Source organism: Carcharhinus amblyrhynchos, unplaced genomic scaffold (assembly GCF_965287045.1).
Source record: "Carcharhinus amblyrhynchos unplaced genomic scaffold, sCarAmb.v2.hapA chromosome_288, whole genome shotgun sequence".
Taxonomy (NCBI): Eukaryota; Metazoa; Chordata; class Chondrichthyes; order Carcharhiniformes; family Carcharhinidae; genus Carcharhinus; species Carcharhinus amblyrhynchos.
The window spans coordinates 20886-43865 of record NW_027650028.1 but is presented as its reverse complement, the minus strand read 5'-3'; the positions used below and the strand labels follow the sequence as shown (position 1 = coordinate 43865).

The following is a 22980-nucleotide window of genomic DNA, read 5'->3' as shown; positions in this document are numbered from 1 at the left end:
TTCTTTATTACAAATCTTTTGCTTATTTAAATGCATCTGCACGTGCTAAGACAATACATCACCAAACATGATCAGTTCAGAGTTACAATAAAGCATAAAATAAGAATTTAATGATTGTAGCAAGCTTTTAGTTCACTTAGCATGATGGCTCCCAGCATTGTGTATTACATAAATAGGTAACAGCACAAAGACATCAGGAAGAACATGAAACAATATGAGCAGCTGTAGGCCATTTAGCCCATCAAGCCTGTTCTGCATTTAACAACACCATGGCTGATCTATCATGATACCATCTTTCCACACTATCCCCGTATTTCCATTCTATGAGGATGTGACTGGTGCAGTAGACGTGGGAACCTGCGGATGTGGTGTTTCTCAATTTTCAAAAGGCGTTTGATAAGGTGCCGCACAAAAGGTTGCTTCAGAAGGTTAGGGGGCATGGAGCTGGGGGTAAGGTGTTAGCGTGGATAGAGGATTGGCTGTCTAATAGGAGACAGTTGGTATCAATGGGTGCTATTCTGATTGGCGGTTGGTAACTAGTGGAGTGCCACAGGGATCGGTGCTGGGGCCTCAGCTATTTACCATTTATATAGATGATCTGGAGGAGGGGGCTGAGTGGAGGGTGTCGAAATTTGCTGATGACACAAAGATGAGTGGAAAAGCAAATTGTGCAGAGGGTGTGGAAAGTCTGCAGAGGGATCTGAATAAGCTGAGCGAGTGGGCGAGGACCTAGCAGATGGAGTACAATGTTAGCAAGTGAGAGGTTATCCACTTTGGCAGGAATAATAGTAGGAGGGACTGCTATTTAAAGGGCGAGAAGCTGCAGCATGCTCCGGTGCAGAGGGACCTGGGGGTCCTTGTGCATGAGTCGCAAAAACCCAGTCTGCAGGTGTAGCAGGTGATCAAGAAGGCGAATGGGATGCTGGCCTTTATAGCGAGGGGGATAGAATATAAAAGGGAGGTCTTCCTGCAACTGTACAGGGCACTGGTGAGACCGCAGCTGGAGTACAGTGTGCAGTATTGGTTGCCGCACTTGCGCAAGGCTATTTTGGCCTTGGAGGGAGTGCAGAGGAGGTTCACTAGGCTGATACCGGAGATGAGGGGGGTGGACTATGAAGAGAGACTAAATAGACTGGGTCTGTACTCGTTGGAGTTTAGAAGGATGAGGGGGGATCTTATAGAGACGTATAAGATAATGAAAGGAATGGATAGGGTAGAGGTAGAGAGATTCTTCCCGCTCAGAAAGGACAGCAGGACTAGAGGGCACAGCCTCAAGATAAAGGGGAGGCAGTTTAGAACGGAGTTGAGGAGGAACTTCTTCACTCAAAGGGTGGTGAATCTCTGGAATTCTCTGCCTGTTGAAGTGGTGGAGGCTACCTCGCTGAATATATTTAAGACACAGTTAGATAGGTTTTTGACAGACAAGGGAATTAAGGGTTATGGGGAGAAAGTGGAACTGAGCCACTTCAGATCAGCCATGATCTTTTCGAATTGCGCGGCAGGCTCGAAGTGCTAGATGGCCTACTCCTGCTCCTATTTCTTATGTTCTTATGTATTCCTTGATATGATTAGTATCTAGAAATCTGTTTTGAACATACTGAATGACTAAGCCACCGTTAATCAGCAGTTGTACTTAAACCTTGTTACGTTGCTTCCTGCTTTGATTATTAATCTTTTTGGATGCTACAATTATTGCCATTATTACACTATTTAAACTCTGCAACTAAAGCTCTTTGAATTGATGCCATTAGCTAGCTTCATTCCCTTTGCTGCAAGAAGCATCTTGAAAAGCTACTTAATGTTTGTTTCAATAAGGTTGATCAGTATTGAATGTGAAAATTTGCCATTGTTGATCCTTTTAATTATTCCCCACACCTTTAAATTCACTATTTTCTTCTCCAGCTGCTCATGTGCACCTAGGCCCAGCCAAAGGTAAATCAGATTTGTTAGCCAATGAATATTCGGCGAACTAAAATTACTGAAAGCATCCAGGCATAAATAACACTAGTGGAGGAAAATCAAGGCTATTCAGCTGACTCTTCATATAGCACATGAAGCCGCGTCATAGCACGCGAGGCCAAGCAAACTAAAATATTAGCAGTTAGTTCGCTCTGTGTCTTGTGAGGTACAGGATCAATACCAAATATAATGTGCTTTTCTAAACCTGAAAATCGGCGTACGCTGTCCAAGATAATGGTATTTGAGCCATGACCAACCTCAAATGTTTCATTTACTTTTGCTAAATGTATATCTCGTGTTTTGAGTTCACGCTGCAGCAGATTAATGTAAAAGTCGCATTTTTTCTCAGTACTGCACAGAATTGCCATCTGTTTTGCTTTATAGCCTTCCTCAAAGTAACGTTTTACTTGGCGTCCTATGTACTTAACAATATCTTCTTGTGCCATTTTTAATTCTTCAATCTTCCCAGGAAACGAGTGTCCACAATTAGCTTCTTTAGCTAGTTTCATCAGAAACTCACGTCTCACTTTGTTATTTGGTAACTCAACAATCTCATTCATCTGGAGACAGATAAATTCATGTATTTCCCTGGCATTCCGGACTCCTCTTGTCAATTCTTCACTTGGATCCTGGAGTTCCACCCTGGGCAAGCCATTCTGAGAAGCATGGGATATCTGGAAGTAATCCATGAAAATCCAGAAGACTCCTGGTCTGTTAGTTTGTGCTTCTGCAGCTCCTCTCATTCTTTCAGCTTTTTTGTACCAGTCACCATTCTCAAGGCGGAAGTTTTGAGCCTCATCAACGATAATGTGTTTCACCTTTGGGTAATTGAATTTCATGAAGGTCTTCCTTGTAACACAATTATTATGTTTTTGCCTAAAATTAGATTTGAGTTTAGTGTAAAATATCACTGAACAATAGCTTAGTGTGACATAAGCATTTCAAAAGGAATATGTAATAACCCTAACCCTAATACATGATAAGCTTTATACATCTAAGTGTACAGCCCAGCATGTGTCTATAGTTGTTTTTGGGATGGGTTATCAGCTGTGGTTCTGTTGCAACAGTCTCATTTCAGCAAGAAGGCTGCGGGTTTAAAGTTGCACTCCAGAAATACTGGCACAAAATCTTGGAAGGGCAGAGGTATTTTCCCTTGTGTCCTGGTCAATACTTATCATCAAAATTGAAAAAAGATTACTTCGTCTTCATTACATTGCTGTTTGTAGGAGTTTGCTGTGTACCAATTGACTGCCTCGTTTCCTACATCACAACTGACTACACTTCAAAAGTTTTGCATTAGCTGTAAAGCATTTTATAATTTCTAGAAGTCATGAAAGTTATGATACATAATATATATATTATATATACATAGACAAGCTGTTTCTCTTTATCACAATGACAAGGAAGTGACTGTATTAGGTAAGAAAACTGAAGACCAACAAACCTAAGCAGTTGCAACAAAAGGAAATTTGCAGCTCGTTAAATGAAATATTGTGGAATTTAGTCAAATTGGGTAATATTAGAATTTGTACCAATCAATGAAGCTTGTATGAAAGGAAAAATGGACAAAGGAATAAGAATTCTATCTTTCTTCTACATCATCTGTCACCCAAACTACAAAAATACATCAGTAAATTTATCTTTTATAAAAGTTATAAAAATATAAATTTTACCTCATAAATCTCTCCAATGGCTTATTTTCACAAATGTAAAGTACCTCATCTCGTTTACAATGGAAGGTGTTGATGATTCTTTCAATGAGCTGCCCAGCTATAATCGTTTTACCAGTTCCAGGAAGGCCGTGCACAAAGAGTTTTTTGCACTTCTCAATATTGTGTTTTGAATGAAGAATCTGAAATTGCTCCAGTGTTAGTAAATTGAGAAATTCACAGCCAAGCTGGTCACTTAGGAAGGATCTAAAACTCAATAGAACAATAGTCAGTGCTTTCAGCAATACTTTGATATCGTTAGTTTTTAAAGAATAGGAATGCGGGTACTGAACTTGTAATGTTCTCTCAGCCTCCTGCGCATTGTCCAATTGCATTGTAGATATATTACCATCTTCGTCTGACTCATGGTCAGGATACTGAAGGATTTCGGAAATTATGCACAGTTTTCCTGTATAACCACCTGGATTCACCAGTTTACTTTTGATGAAAAACGCCGTGTCTTTTGAATATTTGAAAATTTCAGCATTTGTTTGTCTGACGATGGTATACAATAGTGGAGTACTCTTTCTGCCCACAAACAGTGCATCACATATTACATCCCAGTTCTTTGACAGGCCAATGTCAACAGCCCAGCTTCTGGAGAAAATCAGAACTCCCCGACTTCCTGCAGATTTCATTTGAGGCAGTAGATTCTCCAAAGCTGGATAATCTTTAAACAATTGCTTGCACAAGTGCTCTGGTACCACAACGAGGTCACTGGGAGAGTTACCTCCTACTGTGAACAAGTAAATAAAATAGTAAATATATATTACTGAATAAAAGTCAATGGTGAAAAAGTTGAATGACATCCTAATAATCATCCAGAAACGTGTAACGAGAAAGAAATACCCTCAGAATTGCGAATCATCTCAAGCTGTTGGATAGATTGGACAATTCCACTATTAGCTGCATGGAAATGCCACCTCACCATTAACCTCCGTGTGAGCTTCTTAAGATGCTGCATTTGCCATTAAACTCTCCATAGAAAGTTGAATCTAGTCATGAACAGCACATGGACCCTTTTAACATGATCACTAGTAACAACTTCCACTCAACTTCTCTGGCCCAGAAAGTGAAGAATTGAAAGTGTAGAGTTAGAAGCTGAATGGCTCTTGAAGATTTTAAATCGATTTTAGATCGGAATTGAGGAGGAACTTCTTCACTCAAAGGGTGGTGAGTCTCTGGAATTCTCTGCCCATTGAAGTGGTGGAGGCTATCTCGCTGAATATATTTAAGTCACGGGTAGATAGATTTCTGATAGACAGGTGAATTAAGGGTTATGGGGAGAAAGCAGGAAAGTGGAACTGATTCACTTCAGATCAGCCATGATCTTGTTGAATGGCAGGGCAGGCTTGAAGGGCTAGATGGCCTACTCCTGCTCCTATTTTTATGTTCTTATGTTAAAAATGTCAAGTTTTAATTTATTTTTCTGAATTTTTCTTCTGTTTTCTAACTTATCTCTCAATCCAGGTTTTCCTTCTCTTCATTTGATACTAAATGTCTCTACTCTAATGCACCCTCATTCTCTCTCCTTCCTCTGTTTATTTCTGAATCCATACATCTCTTTGGTTAAGAGGAGAAACTAAAGTCTCATCTTCCTTGAACCAGCTTCCCAGATAACCCATTTTCCTTACCTTATGCTGCTAAAGCTTGCACTTCCACCAACTGACATGACAAAAGAAATTGGGGCTGGAAGATGCAGGAAAAGTGAGATGCCCCATGCCAGTAAATTTCAATATTTCATCAGGTACCCTCATTATTTTTCATCTCAAAGGAAACTCCCATGTGTCTTCCAAAGCTGAAACAGACTGCCAAAATTACAGTCCTTTTTCATGCCAGATACTAGGCCTTCAAGAATTTATCATTCCAAGGTTTGAACATTACCACTCTTTTTTCCTGATATACTTTATAACCCACACTTGGGTGTAGAGGGCATAATTACAAAAGTTGCGGATGACACAAAGTTTGGAAAGATTATGAATTGTGAAGATCATAACGATAACTGCCAAGAGGACACAGGCTAATGGAACGGACAGACACAAGGCAGATTGAAATTTAATGCAGAGAAGAGTGCAGCGATAAATTTTGTTAGGCAGACCGAGTAGAAGCAATTTAATATGAAGGGTACAATTGTAAAAGGAGTGAATGAGTGGAGAGACAAATGTTCACAAAACATTGAAGGTAGCAGAGTAAATTGAGGAAGTGGTTTAAAATAATGTGAGGCACGGTGGCACAGTGGTTAGCAGTGCTGCTTCACAGAGTCAGAGACCCAGGTTCAATTCCACTCTTGGGTGTCTGTGTGGAGTTCAAACATTCTCCTCCCTGTGTCTGCGTGGGTTTCCTCTGGGTGCTTCGGTTTCCTCCCACAGTCCAAAAATGTTCAGGTTAGCTTGATTGCCCAAACCAACTTGTACCATAGTGTCCAAAAATATTTAGGTGTGACGGAAAAGCCATGGTAAACATTTGGGGTTAAGAGGATAGGGCGGGGGAGACTGCCTTGGTAAGACACTCTATCAGAGAATCAGTGCAGATATGATGGGCCGAATTGGCTCATTCTGCATTGTAAGGATTCTATGATCATCCTGGGCTATTTAAATAGAGGGACAACATGCAAAAACAAATTCTGGTCAAGTTTTATAAAGCACTGGAGTGTCCCGTTCACATTATATATTTGTGATTTGGAAGAGTTAATTGAATGTATTATCTCCAAATTTGCAGATGATACAAAACTGGGTGGAAGGGTAAGCTGTGATGAGGATGCAGAGATGCTTCATCGTGAATTGGACAGGGTGAGTATGTGGGCATACCCATGGCAGATGCAGTGTAAGGTGGATAAATGTGAGGTTATCCACTTTGGTAGTAACAATAGGAAGACAGATTATTACTTGAACAGGTGTAAATTGAGAGAGATGGAAACTCAGCGAGATCTTGGAGTCCTCGTGCAACAGTCATTGAAAGTAAGCGCACAGTACACAAGGCAGCAAAGAAGACGAATGGTATGTTGGCCTACTTAGTGGGAGGATTTGAGTATAGGGATAGGGATGTTTTACTGCAATTCTATACAGCGTTGGTGAGGCCACACCTGGAGTATTGTGTGCAGTTTTGCTATCCTTATCTGAGGAAGGATGCCCTTACTTTAGAGGGAGTACAGCGAAGACTTCCCAGGCTGAGTCCTAGGATGGCATGTCTGCCATATGAGAGACTAAGTCAGTTAGGAATATATTCACTGGAGTTTAGAAGAGTGAGAGAGGATCTCATAGAAACTTATAAAATTCTAACAAGACTGGGCAGGGTAGGCGCAGAAAGAATGTTCCTAATGGTGGGGGAGTCCGGAGCTTGGGTCATAGTTTGAGTAACATTTTAGAACTGAGGTGAGGAGAAATTTCTTTGCCCAGCGGATGGTGAATGTGTAGAACTCACTACCACCGAAAGTAGCTGAGGCCAGAACATCTGATTTCAAGAAGAAATTATATATAGCCATTGGGGCTAAAGGGATTAAGGAATATGAGGGGAAGTGGGGATCAGGACATTGAATTTGGTGATCAGCCATGGTCAAAATGAATCGTATAGCATGCTCAAATGGCTGACTCCTACTTCTCATTTCTATGGCCCCTGTGGGATAGTAGGATGAATTTTTGTTCTGGAGTCCAGATCCTGCAGATGGAAAATGGGCCAGGAAACCACAAATATCAACGCCAGGAACCAGAGAATGATTTTTAAGGAGACAGCGAAGGGAGTGGCCGCCTCTGCAGCCCTGTCCAGTTAAGGAGAGAGCTGGGTCTTGAAGCAGGAAGGTCAGTAGCAGGTCCAACAGTAGAGGTAGAATAAATTCAGTGAGGCATCAATAGTTCACCAGTTTGCTGCCAGAAGGCTGCCTCAATTCACTGGCTGGCCTTGCACCTCAGCAGGAAATTTCCAGATGACTTCTTGCGAGCACCCTCACTGGGAAATTTGATTAGTCTAATTGGCTACCTGTTATTGGCAGGCAGGTAACTGTGACTCCCTAATCCAGAGGAAGGATGGAGAAGATGAGTACCCTGTTCGATTACGGAAAATTGCAGGATTAAGTGCCTCCCATTTGCCAAATTCTGGGCACAGCATTTCAGGAAAATTATGAAAACTTTAAAAAAGCATGCAGAAATGATTCATGAGAATGGTTTCAGAGGCAAAGAACTTCAGTTGTGTGGGTTGATTGGAAAAGCTGCTATTGTTCTCCATAGAAAACAGAGAGTTAATAAAGGTGTTCAAAATCATGAAGAGGCGAAACAGTATAGAGAAAACCTGATGCAGATTGAGAAGCAGAGGATGCAGATTTAAGGTAATTGGGAAAGGAGCCAAGTGACGTGAGGAAAAACGTTTTAATGAAACAAGTTGTTAGTGTCCAAAATAGACTTCCTGAGTGTGTGCTGGAGGCAGATTTTGTTTTTATGCTTTCACAGGATGTGGACATCACTGGCTAAGCCAGCATTATTATTGCCCATCACTAACAGCCCTTAAGAAGCTGGTGATGATTCACTTTCTTGGACTGCTGCAGTCCATCTGGTGGAGATACACGCACAGTACTGTCATGGAGGGAGTTTCAGCATTTTGACCCAGTGACGGTGAAGGAACAGTAATATAGTTTCAAGTCAGGATGGGGTGTTGATTGGAGAATACCCACAGATGGTCAGGAAGGCGAATGGGATGCTGGCCTTCATAGCGAGGGGGATTGAATATAAAAGTAGGGAGGTCTTGCTGCAGCTGTATAGGGCATTGGTGAGGCCGCAGCTGGAGTACTGTGTGCAGTTTTGGGCACCGCACCTGCGCAAGGATATTTTGGCCCTGGAGGGAGTGCAGAGGAGGTTTACTAGGCTGATACCGGAGTTGAGGGGGTTGAGCTATGAGGAGAGGCTGAATAAACTAGGCTTGTACTCGTTAGAGTTTAGAAGAATGAGGGGAGATCTCATTGAGACGTATAAGATGATGAATGGGATGGATAGGATAGAGGTGGAGAGACTCTTCCCGCTCAAAAAAGACAGCAGGACTAGGGGGCACAGCCTCAAGATAAAGGGGAGGCGGTTTAGAACGGAGTTGAGGAGGAACTTCTTCACTCAAAGGGTGGTGAATCTCTGGAATTCTCTGCCCGTTGAAGTGGTGGAGGCTGCCTCGCTAAATATTTTTAAGAAGCGGGTTGATGGGTTCTTGATAAGAGAGGGGATTAAGGGTTATGGGGAGAGGGCGGGAATGTGGAACTGAGCCACGACAGATCAGCCATGATCTTATTGAATGGCGGGGCAGGCTCGAAGGGCTAGATGGCCTACTCCTGCTCCTATTTCTTATGTTCTTATCTGCTACCCTTGTCTTTCTATGTGGTAGGGCTCGCAGGTTTGGAAGATGATATTGAAGGAGCTTTGGTGTTACAGTCTATCTCACAAATGATACACATTGCTGCTACTGTGCATCAATGTTGGAGGTGGTGAATGATGAAAATGGTGGAATGGATACCAATCAATTGAGTTGCTTTGCCTTGGATGGTGCTGAGCTTCTCAGAATCATAGAATCCTACAGTACAGAAGGAGGCTATTCAGCACTGACCACAATCCCTATCCCCATAACCTCATGTATTTACCCTAACTAGTCCCCCTGACACTAAGGGGCAATTTACCATTGCCAATCCAACTGACCCTTACATCTTTGGACTGTGGGAAAAAACTGAAGCACGTAGAGAAAATCCACGTAGACACATATGCAAACACCACAGATAGTGAAACAAGCTGGGAGTCGAACCCACGTCCCTGTCACTCTGAGACAGCAGTGCTAACCACTGTGCCACCATGCCATGTTGTTGGAGCTGCATTCATCCAGTCAAATGAAGACTATTTCATCACACCCCTGACCTTCCCTTGTAGATTGTGGTCAGGCTTTGGGGAGTCAGGTGAGTTACCTGCCTCAGAATTCCCATCCTCTGACCTGCTCTTGCAGCCATAGTATTTATATGACCAGTCCAGTTCATTTTCTGGTCAATGATTCCCCCCCCCCACCCACCTCAAGACGTTGATAATAGGGGATTTAGCAATGGTACTGCCATGGAACATCAAGGGGAGATGATTGTATTTACTCTTGGTGGAGATGATCATTCCCTGACACATCTGTAGCACAAATATTACTTACCATTTATCAGCCCAAGATTCAATTGGGCTTTCGAAAGGGAATGGATAAACATCTGAAGGGAACATACATTACAAGTAAGTATAAACCAATAAAAAAAGAAAGAACTCAGGAAAATTACAATCACCAGAGAGGTGGTATTGAGTAAATTTTTGGAGCTGCGGGCTGACAAGTGCCTGGTCCTGCTGGGCCTCATCCAAGCATCTAAAAAGAAGTGGCCAGTGAGATATTTGATGCATTGGTTTCAATTTTCCAAAAACCTCTGAAATTTGAGGAAGGTCCCATTAGATTGGAAGAAAGTTAATGTAACCCCATTATTCAAAAAGGGAGGGAGATAAAGCAGGAAACTACATATCAGTTAGCTTAACATGTCACGAGAAAAATGTTAGAAGCTATTATTAAAGTCTCAATAGGTCATTCAAGGTAATCAGACACAGTCAACATGATTTAGTGAAATGTTTAACATATTAAAGTTCTTTGAGGAAGCAACGTGTTATGGATGAAGGAGAACCAGTGGATGTACTACACTTAGACTTCCATAAATCATTTAATAAAGGGTCACAGAAAAGATGTTGTGGAAAATAGAAGCTTGTGGCGTAATGGATAACACATTGGCATAGGTAACAGATCGGTTGGTTGACAGATAGCAGAAAATAGGCATAAATGGGTCTTTATCAGGTTGTCAAGATGTAACAAATGATATGCCACTGTGATCTCAACTTTTTATTTGTGGTAACATGACCCCCTTCAGAGGGTGATCCTTTGAGGGCCATGTGATTGGGCCAGACCTTACGGTATGGAAACGTAGGAAGCCAGGCCAATATGGAGTGAGGGCACGTGTCATGGGGACTGGGAGGAATTTAACTGGAGCCAGGGAGAAGGACAACAGACTTGTGTGATATTATTGTCAGACCCTTAAGAGTGTAAATAGTTTAATAAACACTTCTTGTTGTTGGAACCACATTGAGTCACTTCCAGTTATTACACTGGCAACGAGGAAAAATCACATCAGTCATCAGGAGATCACAGAGAGCAGCAAGAAGGGGAAGAATGTGATCGTCAAAGCCAAGGAAAAAAGATACAGATGCTCTTAAGATGCCTTTAATCGGGAAGATAGAGCCATTCGACCCAGAAGTTGAAAGCTGGAGGTAATCTATTGTGGCCAAATGGGCCATCTAAAATGGTGTTTCGTAAAGCACTCTGGGACAATTGGGCAAGAACTAAAATGACAGGCTGCAGTTTAAAGACAGAGACAAACAGGCTGCAACTCTGACGAATGAATAACAGGATATGGGTCACCTGCAGGATGAAAGGGACTTTATAGTCACACTGGCTTGTTTCATCTCCAGGATGAAAGAGACTTTCTGGTCACACTGGGTTGTGTACCAGACATAAGGGCACCGTGAACCCTTATTTAGGAGGGAGGTATGTGACATGTGCCTCCAGCACCTACAGACATCGGTGTGGTAGCAGCTGATTGGACTCTTATTGATATGGGGGATCAAGTCCTGATCAATTGATTGGCAATGGCCAAAAAGGGGCATGAAACCAAACTGGGTATAAAGGGTGCTGCGCAACCAGGAATCTCTCTCTCTCTCTCTCACCCCACGAACGAGCTACAAGAAGAAGAAAGAAAGGAACAGAGCCAGAGTGCCAGACCAGACCAAAGGACCGGACTATGCAATCGACTATCAAGACCAGCACAGATAAAGGCCAATACCTGTTCGGGTACTTGCCAGTCACGCAAAGTCAAGGTCTTATATTGGACTTGAATTCTAGTATTTTCTGTAAGATAACTTATTGTTGGTCGGGTGGGTGATTATTGATTGTGTGGGTTTAAATAAATATTGGTTGTACTAATAGGACATTTACTCGTAGTTACTTGTCCACCATAATAAGGGTTAAAACAGACTGTGCAGCAGGCGACACTATCGAAAGTTTGCGTCACTTCTTTGTGGCTAACAAAATCACTGCGGAGGAATTGCAAAAGGTGATACTACCCTCAGTCTATGCCTCACAAACTTACAGCCCAGTGTCACCCGAAGCTCCGGATACAATGCCTTTCGATCATATAGTGGGACTTGTCAAAGACCCTTTTAACCCCAGAACTTCAGTCATCATGTTGAGGTTTATAAGTTTCATTCTGCCATGAGAGAACCAGGGGTTGTAGTCAGACTGTGAGACTTAGCAGAGCACTGCAAATTCGGCCTAGTTTTAGAGAAGATGTTGAATGACTGATTGGTTTGGGAATCAACAGCCTCAAAATACAAGAAAAGCTGCTGGCTGAAACTAAAGTCTGTTTGAAAAAACCTGTGGAGACAGCCCAGGTGACTGAATGCACTGAGCAAGGCATGAGTGAATTATTAGGCATGCCCAATGAGGTGAACCCTTTGTGGCAGGAATTGGCTGCTGCAAGGCACAGCCTGAGTGAGGGTGCAGATAAGGTTGAGGGGATAGTAGACCATCAAGGTTGGAAGCATGTTTTGGTGTGGGGGAGAACACTCCCGGAAACGTTCTGATGCATAAAGTTTACATGAAAAAAAGTAATTTGCAGGCTTGGTGCAGAGCAAGGCAGGCACGACAGAACGTGCAAAAAAGTGATGGTTAAGGCAACACCATTAACCCAACTGGCTGAGGAAGCCAACAAGGATCCAAAACTTGTATGCTAAGTCAGGTCCAACTCAGAAAAGTGCCACCTATTGAGATGGCCAATGGCAGGTCCCTGAAAATGGAGGTTGACAGTGAAGCCACACCATGGTCATAAGTGAACAGGCATTCAGATACCTCCAGAAAGGTCTACAACCCTTGAAATTGAGTTGTTCCGTGACCATTTTATCAATCTATTTGGGAGAAATGCTGAAAACAGTAGGGTCAGTTGCAGTCACAGTAACAGTGAAATCAAAATCAGAAAAAGCTGTAGACTCTCAGCAGATTAATCAGCGTCTGTTGGAGAACCCTTAATTGTAACTGAAAATAAACAGAAAAGCATATTTAAACAACCAGAAAGATGTATAAAATATATATCATCATAATGCATGAAACAGACTGACAAACAATTGGGAAGAATGATCAGTGCAGTGCTACAATACCTATTGGCATTTTGCTAAAGGAAAGTGAAATTTTCACCAAGGTTTCAGACCTTTAAACAGCTGCTGTTGCAACTTGTCCAAATGTCCAGCATCTTTAATTGAAAACACTGGTTTACATCCTGGTGGTGCTGCACCCGTACTCAATTCTTTCTGAAACTTTATACTGAGTTCTTCTACCTCTGCAGGGAAGGGAGAAATTGAGTTAGGAGCCTCCAACGTATAATATAAATAACTTTTACTGCCAATTATATTCATTTGCATGATTGCTGAGTATAGTATAAAAACAATTCCTCCATTTTAGTTACTATTTTGGATCAGAAAAACTAGAAGCTACTTTTCCGTAAAATTACTCCTTCTTTACCCTGGTTTACAAAACGCCAGGTCCCCTATCAGATTTTACACAACTCATGATGCTCACCAGGATCTGTAGTTAACATCGTTTCAGTCCATTCAGCAGGTCCCATTCTTTGAATCTGGCCATTTTCTACTTTCCAGCAATCGGGGTTATCGGTAAACACTACACAGCAGAATGGTTTCACGTACAAAATTAACAACAAGCCCTGTTGTTCTGATTCTTTCATAACTCTAGCAACATTATGCCTGCATTTAATTTCCTTTTGAGTGGTGCAGATGTGCACAGTGTTTAGTTTTTGTAAAGTTTTGGATACTAATTCTTCAAAACACCCAGGATCTTTAATAAACTGCCCACATCCAACAACTTCTCTTGTGGCGTCTTTGACACCAATGAATAAAAAGCCTCCATCTGTGTTTGCAAAGGCAGGGATGTACTTTGACAGTGCCTCTTTAATCCTTTCTAAACCTTTTTCCCCTGAAAATTCCTTAAATTCAATATGCCTAGATTCAGTGAAACCCAATATTTCACCGTACTTAAATTGTGTTCTATTTAGCATACAATGAGCTAATTTAATAGCCTCACGTTCAGGAGATAAGCGGTGTTTTTTCTGCATTGGTTCAGAGCTGGAATCTGAATCTTCTCCAGAGCTGTCACTGTTTCTGATAGGTTTGGTTCCTCCTTTAAAACAATTCTCAAATTCAAGTGGAGTCATTAGAATAGTCCGGCTGTGTGATCGCTTGTAGATATTGGTTTTTATAGTACAGAGTTGTGGCAACTTTTCATTACCATTAATAATTCCACAGCTCCAAGACCGAACAAAAATAAGCAAAGTATGATCTTGTTGGATAAATTCAAAGAAAGATTTGTTTGCTGCCCCACTTACTAACTGATCCAACCCACTTTCTATATCTGACCCAATGCCATGAACATTATAGTTATAATCTTCATTCAGCACTTTCACCCTGATAATCCCACCCCCAGAATTTAATAGAGCACATGCAGATCGAATGATATTGTTGCACTGCGTCTCTTTTAATTTTTTGTCTTTCACTGCTTTTCTATATTTCTCCCCAAAGTTTGATGTGCCTGCATCCAACACCAAGTCAGGGTATTCAGTTTCTATTACTCGGATGTTCTCTTGTTCCATCTGGAAAAAAAACATAGATAATTTAGCTGAGAACTGAATGCTGCATGCACTGTTCATAGATGAGGTTCAATGCCCGTGTCTTTGTTTTGCACCACCCAATTTGCATGGAATTATTGATACAAATATCAGTTTGAAGTAAATACTCTCTCTTAGCTCAATAGGTAAGTTATCTGATATATTACTAGCTATGTAGCTAGCAACATCCCAGGTTCAATCCCACATATTAGTGTCCTGAATTCAGACAGACTGCAGAGTATTTCTGAAGTTCCAAATACTCCAGTTAAGGAATGGGGAAACGAGACAAAAATTTTTCGTTAAGATTTACTGCTGGAAATGTATATGAGGGCTTTGGAGTAGACTGATTTGAACTTAGCTATGATGACACAATGACTGAACAGCTTAACACAATCTACACAAACTGAAGAGATGCAAAATGTTAGGCATCAATCTTGGCTTAATGAGTAGTATTCTGATCTGAGTAAGGTGGTGGTGGGTTCAAGCACCCCCCCCCGGCCATATGAATCAGGAGAAGGGGTAGGCTACTCAGCCCCTCGAGCCTGCTCTGCCATTCAATATGATCATGGCCAACAGTTATCCTTTAATAAATATCGCTAAAACACTTTAATTGTTTATTTTATTCTTATTTGTGAGAATTGTGTACAAATTGGCTGACACGTGTCCCTAAATTAGAGGTTATAACACTTCAAAGGTACTTCATTGGCCGGGACATCCTGAAAAAAAATGCAAGTTTTTTCTTCTTTCATTCTTAATAAGCATCTAAGGTTGCAAACACCTTTGACTGCAATTGTCATGCATTATCCCTGCTTATCTGCCAGAGTCATTCCATGGTATATTGGGAGGGGTTTTACTGCCGTGCTTATCCGGAAACTGTAAAATCCCACACGAGGTCAGCGGACCTTTCCACGGTCCACTTGTTTCCCATACCGAGCAGAATGGTAAAATTCACCCCACAGTCTTACAGCACAGAAAGAGGCCTTAGCCCATCATCCATGCCGGCCATCAAGTACCTATCTATTCTAATCCCACTTGGCCAACAGCCTTGAATGATATAGTGTTTCAAGTGCTCATCTAAATGTTTCTTAAATGTTGTGAGGATTCCCACCCTTTCAGGCAGTGAGTTCCCAATTACCACCAACCTTCTGGGTGAAGAAAATTTTCCTCAAATCTTCTCTAAACCTCCTATTCCTTACCTTAAATCTAAGCCCCCTGATTATTAGCCCCTCTACTAAGGGGAAAGTTCCTTCCTATCTACCCTATGTTCCTCCCCTCCACTGCTTCTCCTTTATCACTATTAACTGATACTCAACCCTCTACAACTTTTCATTTCCAACAAAAGAGTGTTGGTAAAGTTGAGCAGGTTAAGCTTATATTCACTGGAATGTATAAAAATGGGAGGTGACCCTTTTGAAACATTTGGGATTCTGAGGGAGATTGACAGGGTGGACGCAGAGAGAATGTTTCTCCTCATGGGGGAATCTAGAGCTAGGTGGTTTTGGTTAAAAATTGAGGGTTTCCCATTGAAAATATTTTTTTTCTCAGCGAATCATTAGTCTTTGGAATTCTCTTCCCCCAAAAGCAGTAGGGGATAGGTCATTGAATATATTCAAGGCTGAGATTGATATTCAAGGCTCATAGGGTGCAGATATGAAAGTAGAGTTGATGACAGCGCAGATCAGCCATGATGGCAGGATGGATCTGAAACTAGCTTAATAACAGGACACAAAGGGTGATGATAGAAGACTGTTTGAGTGATTGGATGCCAGTATCAAGGTTCAGTGCTGGATTCCTTATTGTTTTTTATATATATAATATAGCTGATAATGTTGGTGGGGGAATGATAAGCAAGTTTGCAAATGACACCAAGATTGGTGGGGTGGTTAAGAGTGAAGAAGGTTGCAGGTTACAGAAAGAGAGATGGGTTGGTCAGATGGGCAGAGAAGTGGCAGATGGTATTTAATGCTGAAAAGTGCAAGGTAAAACTTTGAATGAAGTAACAAGAGAAAGCAATATTTAATGACTGGCAGGGCACAAGGGGTACTTATTTACAGATTCATGAAGGTGGCAGAGGTGAACAGGGTAGTTAACAAGGCATATGGGACACTTCTATTAGTCGCGGCATAGAATATGGACTGGGTTATGAGGAAACACTGAGCAAATTGGGGCTGTTTTCCCTTGCAGGACAGCGACTGAGGGGAGATCTAATAGAGGTATATAAGATTATGAAGGGTATAAATAGAGTAAACAGTTGTAAGCTTTTTCCTATGTTAGAAATGCACAGTACGAGGGGCCACGGACTTGAGGGGGGGCGATAACATGGATGTTAGAGGGAGGTTTCTCACACAGAGGGTAGTGGGGGTATGGAATGCTCTGCCAAGCAAGGTGGTGGAGGCAGGTACGCTGGAGTTGTTTAAGAGTTACTTAGATAGGCACATGAGTGGGTTGAAGATGGAGGGAAAGAGGAGATTATTTTAAATAAGGTTCAGTAGCCTTGGGACGTCCCTGGTAATGTATAAGGATGTGGAACGATAATAACGTTTTTCTCTTTTAATTCACAGGTTTTAAATCGGTCCGCCTTGTTGTCCAATGAGGGGCATACACACGACGGGTCATACAAGGGCTGCTCTTGGTTGTTCGAGAGTAACCTAGTAGTTCATGTCGTTAGTGTATGCTTAAACTGGACGAGATGCTGGGCAACACGACAGTTCAGTGGCTATCACTGTTTGCTGTGCATACACATGGATTTGGGCCAGTGTCTGTGGGAGTTTACGCATTCTCCCCGTGCTTGCGTGGGTTTTCTCCGGGTGCTCCGGTTTCCTCCCACACCCCAAAGATGTGCTATTAGGGTGATTGGTGGTAATAAATTGTCCCTAAATTAGTTTTCCCTCAATGTGGAATGCCATAAGCATAGATAAGAGTCATGGGTGGAAGGGCGACTCGTAATGTTCAAATGGCGGCGCGGGCTCGTTGGGCCGAAGGGCCTGTTTCCCGGGCTGTTTTTGTTCTTTGTTCTATTAGAGCAAGCAGGCAATGATGAACCTTGATTAGGCCACAGCTGGAGTGCTGTGTGCAGTTCTGGTCACCTCACTATAAGGGTATGGTTGCACTAAAATCATAGAATCTGTAGCATGGAGATAGGCCTTTTAGCCCAAACTGGTCCATGCCAACCAAAATGCCCATCTAAATTAACTCCATTTGCCTGCATTTGACCCATATCCCTCTAAACCTTTCCTATCCACATACCTGTCCAAAAAACTTTTAAATGTTGTCAACGTCCCAGCCTCAGCCACTTCCTCCAGGAGCTCATTCCACAAACATACCATTGTCTGCATGAAAAAGTTCTTCGCCCTCTCAACTTAAACCTATGCCCTCTAGTTCTTGATTCCCCAACCCTGGGAAAAAGACTGAGTGCATTCACCATCCATGCCTCTCATGATCTTATAAGATCACCCCTTAGAATTTAGGATGAATTTCTTTAGAGTGGTAAAAATGTGATGTGTCTTATGGATTAGTTAAAACGGATAGCATTGATGCCTTTAAAAAACATAAAAAATAGGAGCAGGAGTAGGTCATCTAGTCCTTTGAGCCTGCCCCGCCGTTCAACAGGACCACTTTCCCACTTTCTCCCCATAACCCTTAATTCCCTTGTCTATCAGAAATCTATCTACCCGTGACTTAAATAAATTCACTTCAATGGGCAGAGAATTCCAGAGATTCACCACCCTTTGAGTGAAGAAGTTCCTCCTTGACTCCGTTCTAAACTGCACCCCCCCTCCCTTATTTTGAGGCTGTGCCCTCTAGTTCTGCTATCGTTTCTAAGCGGGAAGAATCTCTCTACCTCTACCCTATCTAGCCCCTTCATTATAAAGAACAAAGAACACCACAGCTCGGGAAACAGGCCCTTCAGCTCAACGATCCCGCGCCGCCATTTTAACATTGTGATTTCCCTCTTCCACCCGTGACCTTTGTCTACGCTTATGGCACTCCACATTGGAAACCAGATTGAGGGGAGAATAATTTAGGGACAATTTGTTACACCAATCAGCCTAAGAGCACATCTTTGGGGTGTGGGAAGAAATCGGAGCACCCGGAGAAAACCCACGCAAGCACGGGGAGAATGCGCAAACTCCCACAGACACAGGCCCAAATCCATGTATCTGCACAGCAAACAGCGATAGTCACTGAGCTGTCGTGATTATCTTATATGTCTCTATAAGATCCCTAGTCAGCCTTCTAAACTCCAACGAGTACAGACCCAGTCTGTCGTCATAAGCTAACCCCCTCATCTCCGGTATCAGCCTGGTGAACCTTCTCTGTACTCCCTCCAAGGCCAATATATCCTTTCGCAAATACGGGGACCAAAACTGAACACAGTATTCCAGTTGCAGCCTTACCAGTACCCTGTACAGTTGCAGCAAGGCCTCCCTGCTTTTATATTCTATCCCCCTCGCTATAAAGGCCAACATTCCATTCGCATTCTTAATCACCTGCTGCACCTGCAGACTGGGTTTTTGCGATTCGTGCACAAGGACGCCCAGGTCCCTTTGCACTGTAGCATGCTGCAGCTTTTCACCCTTTAATAATCCCTCCTATTATTTCTACCAAAGTGGATAACCTCACATTTGCTAACGTTATACTCCATCTGCCAGGTCCTCGCCCACTCAGCCTATCCAGATCTCTCTGCAGACTTTCCGCGCCCTCCACGCAATTTACTTTTCCACTCAGCTTCGTGTCATCAGCAAATTTTGTCACCCTACACTCAGCCCCCTCATCCAGATCGTCTACGTAAATGGTAAACAGTTGAGGCCCCAGCACCGATCCCTACGGCACTCCACTAGTCATCAACTGCCAACCAGAAAAGCGCCCATTGATTCCAACTCTCTGCGTCCTGTTAGATAACCAATCCTTAATCCACGCTAACGCTTCACCCCAATTCCACGTACCCTAACCTTCTGCAGCAATCTTTTGTGAGGCACCTTATCGAACCCTTCTGGAAATCCAAAAACACCACATCCACCAGTTCCCCTCTGTCTACCGCACTAGTCACATCCTCATAGAAATCCAATAAATTTGTTAAACACGACTTCCCCTTCACAAATCTGTGCTGTGTCTGCTTGATCAAACCGTTCTCTTCTAGGTGTCTTGCTATTTCTTCTTTGATGATGGATTCTAGCATTTTTCCAACTACAGATATTAAGCTAACCAGCCTATAATTCCCTGCCTTTTGTCTGCTACCTTTTTTAAACAGCGGCATAACATTAGCTGTTTTCCAATCCTCCGGCACGTCCCCAGAGTCCAGCGAATTTCGATAAATAATTACTAAGGCATCCGCTATTACTTCTGCCATTTCTTTCAGAACCTGGGATGCATTCCATCTGGTCCCACGGACTCGTCTACCTTCAGTGCCATTAGTCTACCAAGTTAGTCTCTAGTGACAGTAATTGCATTAAGGACCTCATCTCCTACCGTCCTTCTATCTTTAATATTCGGTAAGCCATTTGTGTCCTCCTCTGTGAAGACCGACACAAAAAGCTTACTTAAAGCCTCAGCCATTTCCTTGTTACTCACCGCTAAATCCCCCCTTGTCCTCCAGGGGTCCAACATTCACTCTAGCCAGTCTCCTCCTCTTTTTTATTTGTAAAAACTTTTACTATCATTTTTTATATTTAGAGCTAGTTTAGCTTCATACTCTATCTTTCTTTATCGCTTTCTTAGTCATTCTTTGTTGTTTTTTAAATCTTTCCCAATCTTCTAACTCCCCACTATTTTTAGCCGCTCTGTACGCATTTTAATTTAATACTCTCCTTTATTTCCTTTGATAACCATGGCTAGTTATCCCTTCTCTTAGAGTCCTTCTTTACCATCAGAATATATTTCTGCTGAGTACCGAAAAAGATCTCCTTAAAAATCCTCCACTGTTCCTCAGCTGTCCTACCAACCAATCTGCACCCCCAATCTACATTTGCCAATTCTACCCTCATCTTATCATACTCCCCTCTGTTCAAAGAGGACACTGGTTTGAAAGAATATAGAGAAGATTCACCAGGATGCTGTCTGAGATGGAACATTTGAGCTATAATTAGAGGCAGGATAGGCTTGGATTGTTTTCTTTAGAGCAGACACATGATTGAGGTGTATAAGACTGTATAAGGGGTATGATCAAGGTGAATAGAAAGCAGCTGTTCCCCTTGGTTCAGGGGTCAATCACAAAGGGACATAGTTTTAGGCTGAGGGGCAGGAGATCCAGAAGGGATTTGAGACAAACAAAATACTCAGTGGTCTGAATCTGCATTACACGACCTGGGAATGTAGTGGAGGCTGGAAACTTTACAACCTTTAAAAATATTTGGATGAGCATTTGAAACGCTCAAGGATTTGAGACAAGTGTTGGATAATGGGGATAACAAACCTTTAGTGGTAGTTATTGTCGATACAGACTCGATGGCTGCGCTATACGAAGGGGCCGAATGACCTGCGGTGGGTTCTGGCAGAAGGCGGTTACTATCCAGAAGCGCAAGCAGAGGACCTTTATACCACCGAAACTCTCGCACGGTTCAAAATAAACACGCCCTATGAGTTAAAGTGCTTGCTTTTTAAACAAGACCATAAGACTTGCGCAGCATAAACTCCCGCTGCCTCCGACATTCACTCAGGGAAAACTCTGTCCCAACACCACAACCAAACCGGCCCATTGCGCGCCAGTATCCCGCACATGCGCACATCAGCCCCGACACATCGCGCGCCACTACTCCGCACATGCGCACATCACGCCGGCCGAAGCGATGACATCATCGTTAAGAACAGTACCGCCCCGCAGCGCATGCGTATTTCTGTTGCTCCTTCTCAAGGGCGTCTTGTGTTCACTGCGCGTGCGCCAGGTCGGGTCAATTTCGGGACATTCATACTCAATTTTCCGAATAGGTGAGTTCGTCACACGAGAAGATGCTCAACTATTGCAAATTGGTCTCAGAGTTTGCAAACGATGTTTTAAACCTGTGGTCAGTGCAGTTGGGAAAGAGAAAGTTTTTTTTTGGCCAATCCTGATCAGAAAATCTGGGCCATTCTTTCTCCCTATTTCTTCCTATCAAGATGAATCAATTTCACATTTCTCCACATTGAACTTCATCTCTGCTATAACTTTGCTCACAGGTCTGTTCTGTGGTACTGTTCCAAGTGTTTATTTGGAAATCCACATCAGCAGCATTAGGAGAATCAGCTGTCTGTTTGCTCTTCAAAAAAACTCCAGCAAGTTAGTTAAGCACAACTTCTGTTTAATACATCTGTGCTGGTTTCTTTAATTAACCTATATCTGTTCATGTATTTATTAGTTTTGTCCTCAATTATTCTTTCAGAAGTTTCCCCACCACAGAAATTAAACTGACAGTCCTGTAATTGCTGGGCTTCCCTGTTCAGCCTTTTTTTGGTAAAAAGTCTGACAACACCAGGTTTTAGTCCAACATATTTATTTGATAATATACTCACAAGCTTTCGGGGTTTGCCCCTTCGTCAGGCGAATGGAGAGTTCTGGCCTCAGACAGAGCATATAAAGCACAGACAGTTTAGAGATTACTGATTAGAATGCGAATCCTTCCACCTAACCTGCTGTTCAAGACCTGAAGTGGCTGATAATGTGAGTGGAAGGAGCACTGATCACAGTTTAAAGAGATGTGTATTGTCTCCAGACAGTACAGTAAGTGAGGTTTTGCAAACCCAGGCAAGTCACGGGGGTTACAGATAGTGCGACATGAACCCAAGAATCTTGTATATTCATGTATATTATCAAATAAATAGGTTGGAGTAAAACCTGGTGTTGTCAGACTTTTTACTGTGTTTACGCCAGTCCAACGCCGGCATACCCACATCAGCCTTTTTTGAACAGGCGTGTAACGTTTGCAATTCTCCAGCCCTCTGGTAACATCCCTAAGTCTGAGGAGAACTGGAAAATTAAAGCCAGCAGCTCTGTAATTTCCATTTGCACCAAGATGTGTCTCATTTAAGAACATAAGAAAAAGGAGCAGGAGTAGGCCATCTGGCCCTTCGAGCCTGCCCCGCCATTCAATAAGATCATGGCTGATCTGTCATGTCTCAGTTCCACTTTCCGGCCCTCTCCCCATAACCCTTAATCCCCTCTCTTATCAAAAACCCATCAACCTGCTTCTTGAAAATATTTAGCGAGGCAGCCTCCACCACTTCAACGGGCAGAGAATTCCAGAGATTCACCACCCTTTGAGTGAAGAAGTTCCTCCTCAACTCCGTTCTAAAACGTCCCCCCTTTATCTTGAGGCTGTGCCCCCTAGTCCTAGTGTCTTTTTTGAGCAGGAAGAGTCTCTCCACCTCCATCCTATCCATCCCATTCATCATCTTATACGTCTCAATGAGATCTCCCCTCATTCTTCTAAACTCTAACGAGTACAAGCCTAGTTTATTCAGCCTCTCCTCATAGCTCAACCCCCTCAACTCCGGTATCAGCCTAGTAAACCTCCTCTGCACTCCCTCCAAGGCCAAAATATCTTTGCGCAGGTGCGGCGCCCAAAACTGCACACAGTACTCCAGCTG

General features: G+C 42.6%; 1 protein-coding gene across 1 annotated transcript; it reads right to left on the bottom strand.

Moving 5' to 3' along the window:
• Positions 1–1498: 1498 nt before the first annotated feature.
• LOC145339012 (schlafen family member 13-like) lies at positions 1499–21076 on the bottom strand. Its single transcript, XM_080183434.1, has 5 exons — positions 20834–21076; positions 13323–14406; positions 12955–13083; positions 3633–4404; positions 1499–2835 (listed from the first exon to the last, which is right to left on the bottom strand). Exons 2-5 carry the CDS (start codon positions 14404–14406, stop codon positions 2025–2027), a joined length of 2796 nt encoding a protein of 931 aa, XP_080039560.1. The 5' UTR covers positions 20834–21076; the 3' UTR covers positions 1499–2024.
• Between the last annotated feature and the right edge of the window lie 1904 nt (positions 21077–22980).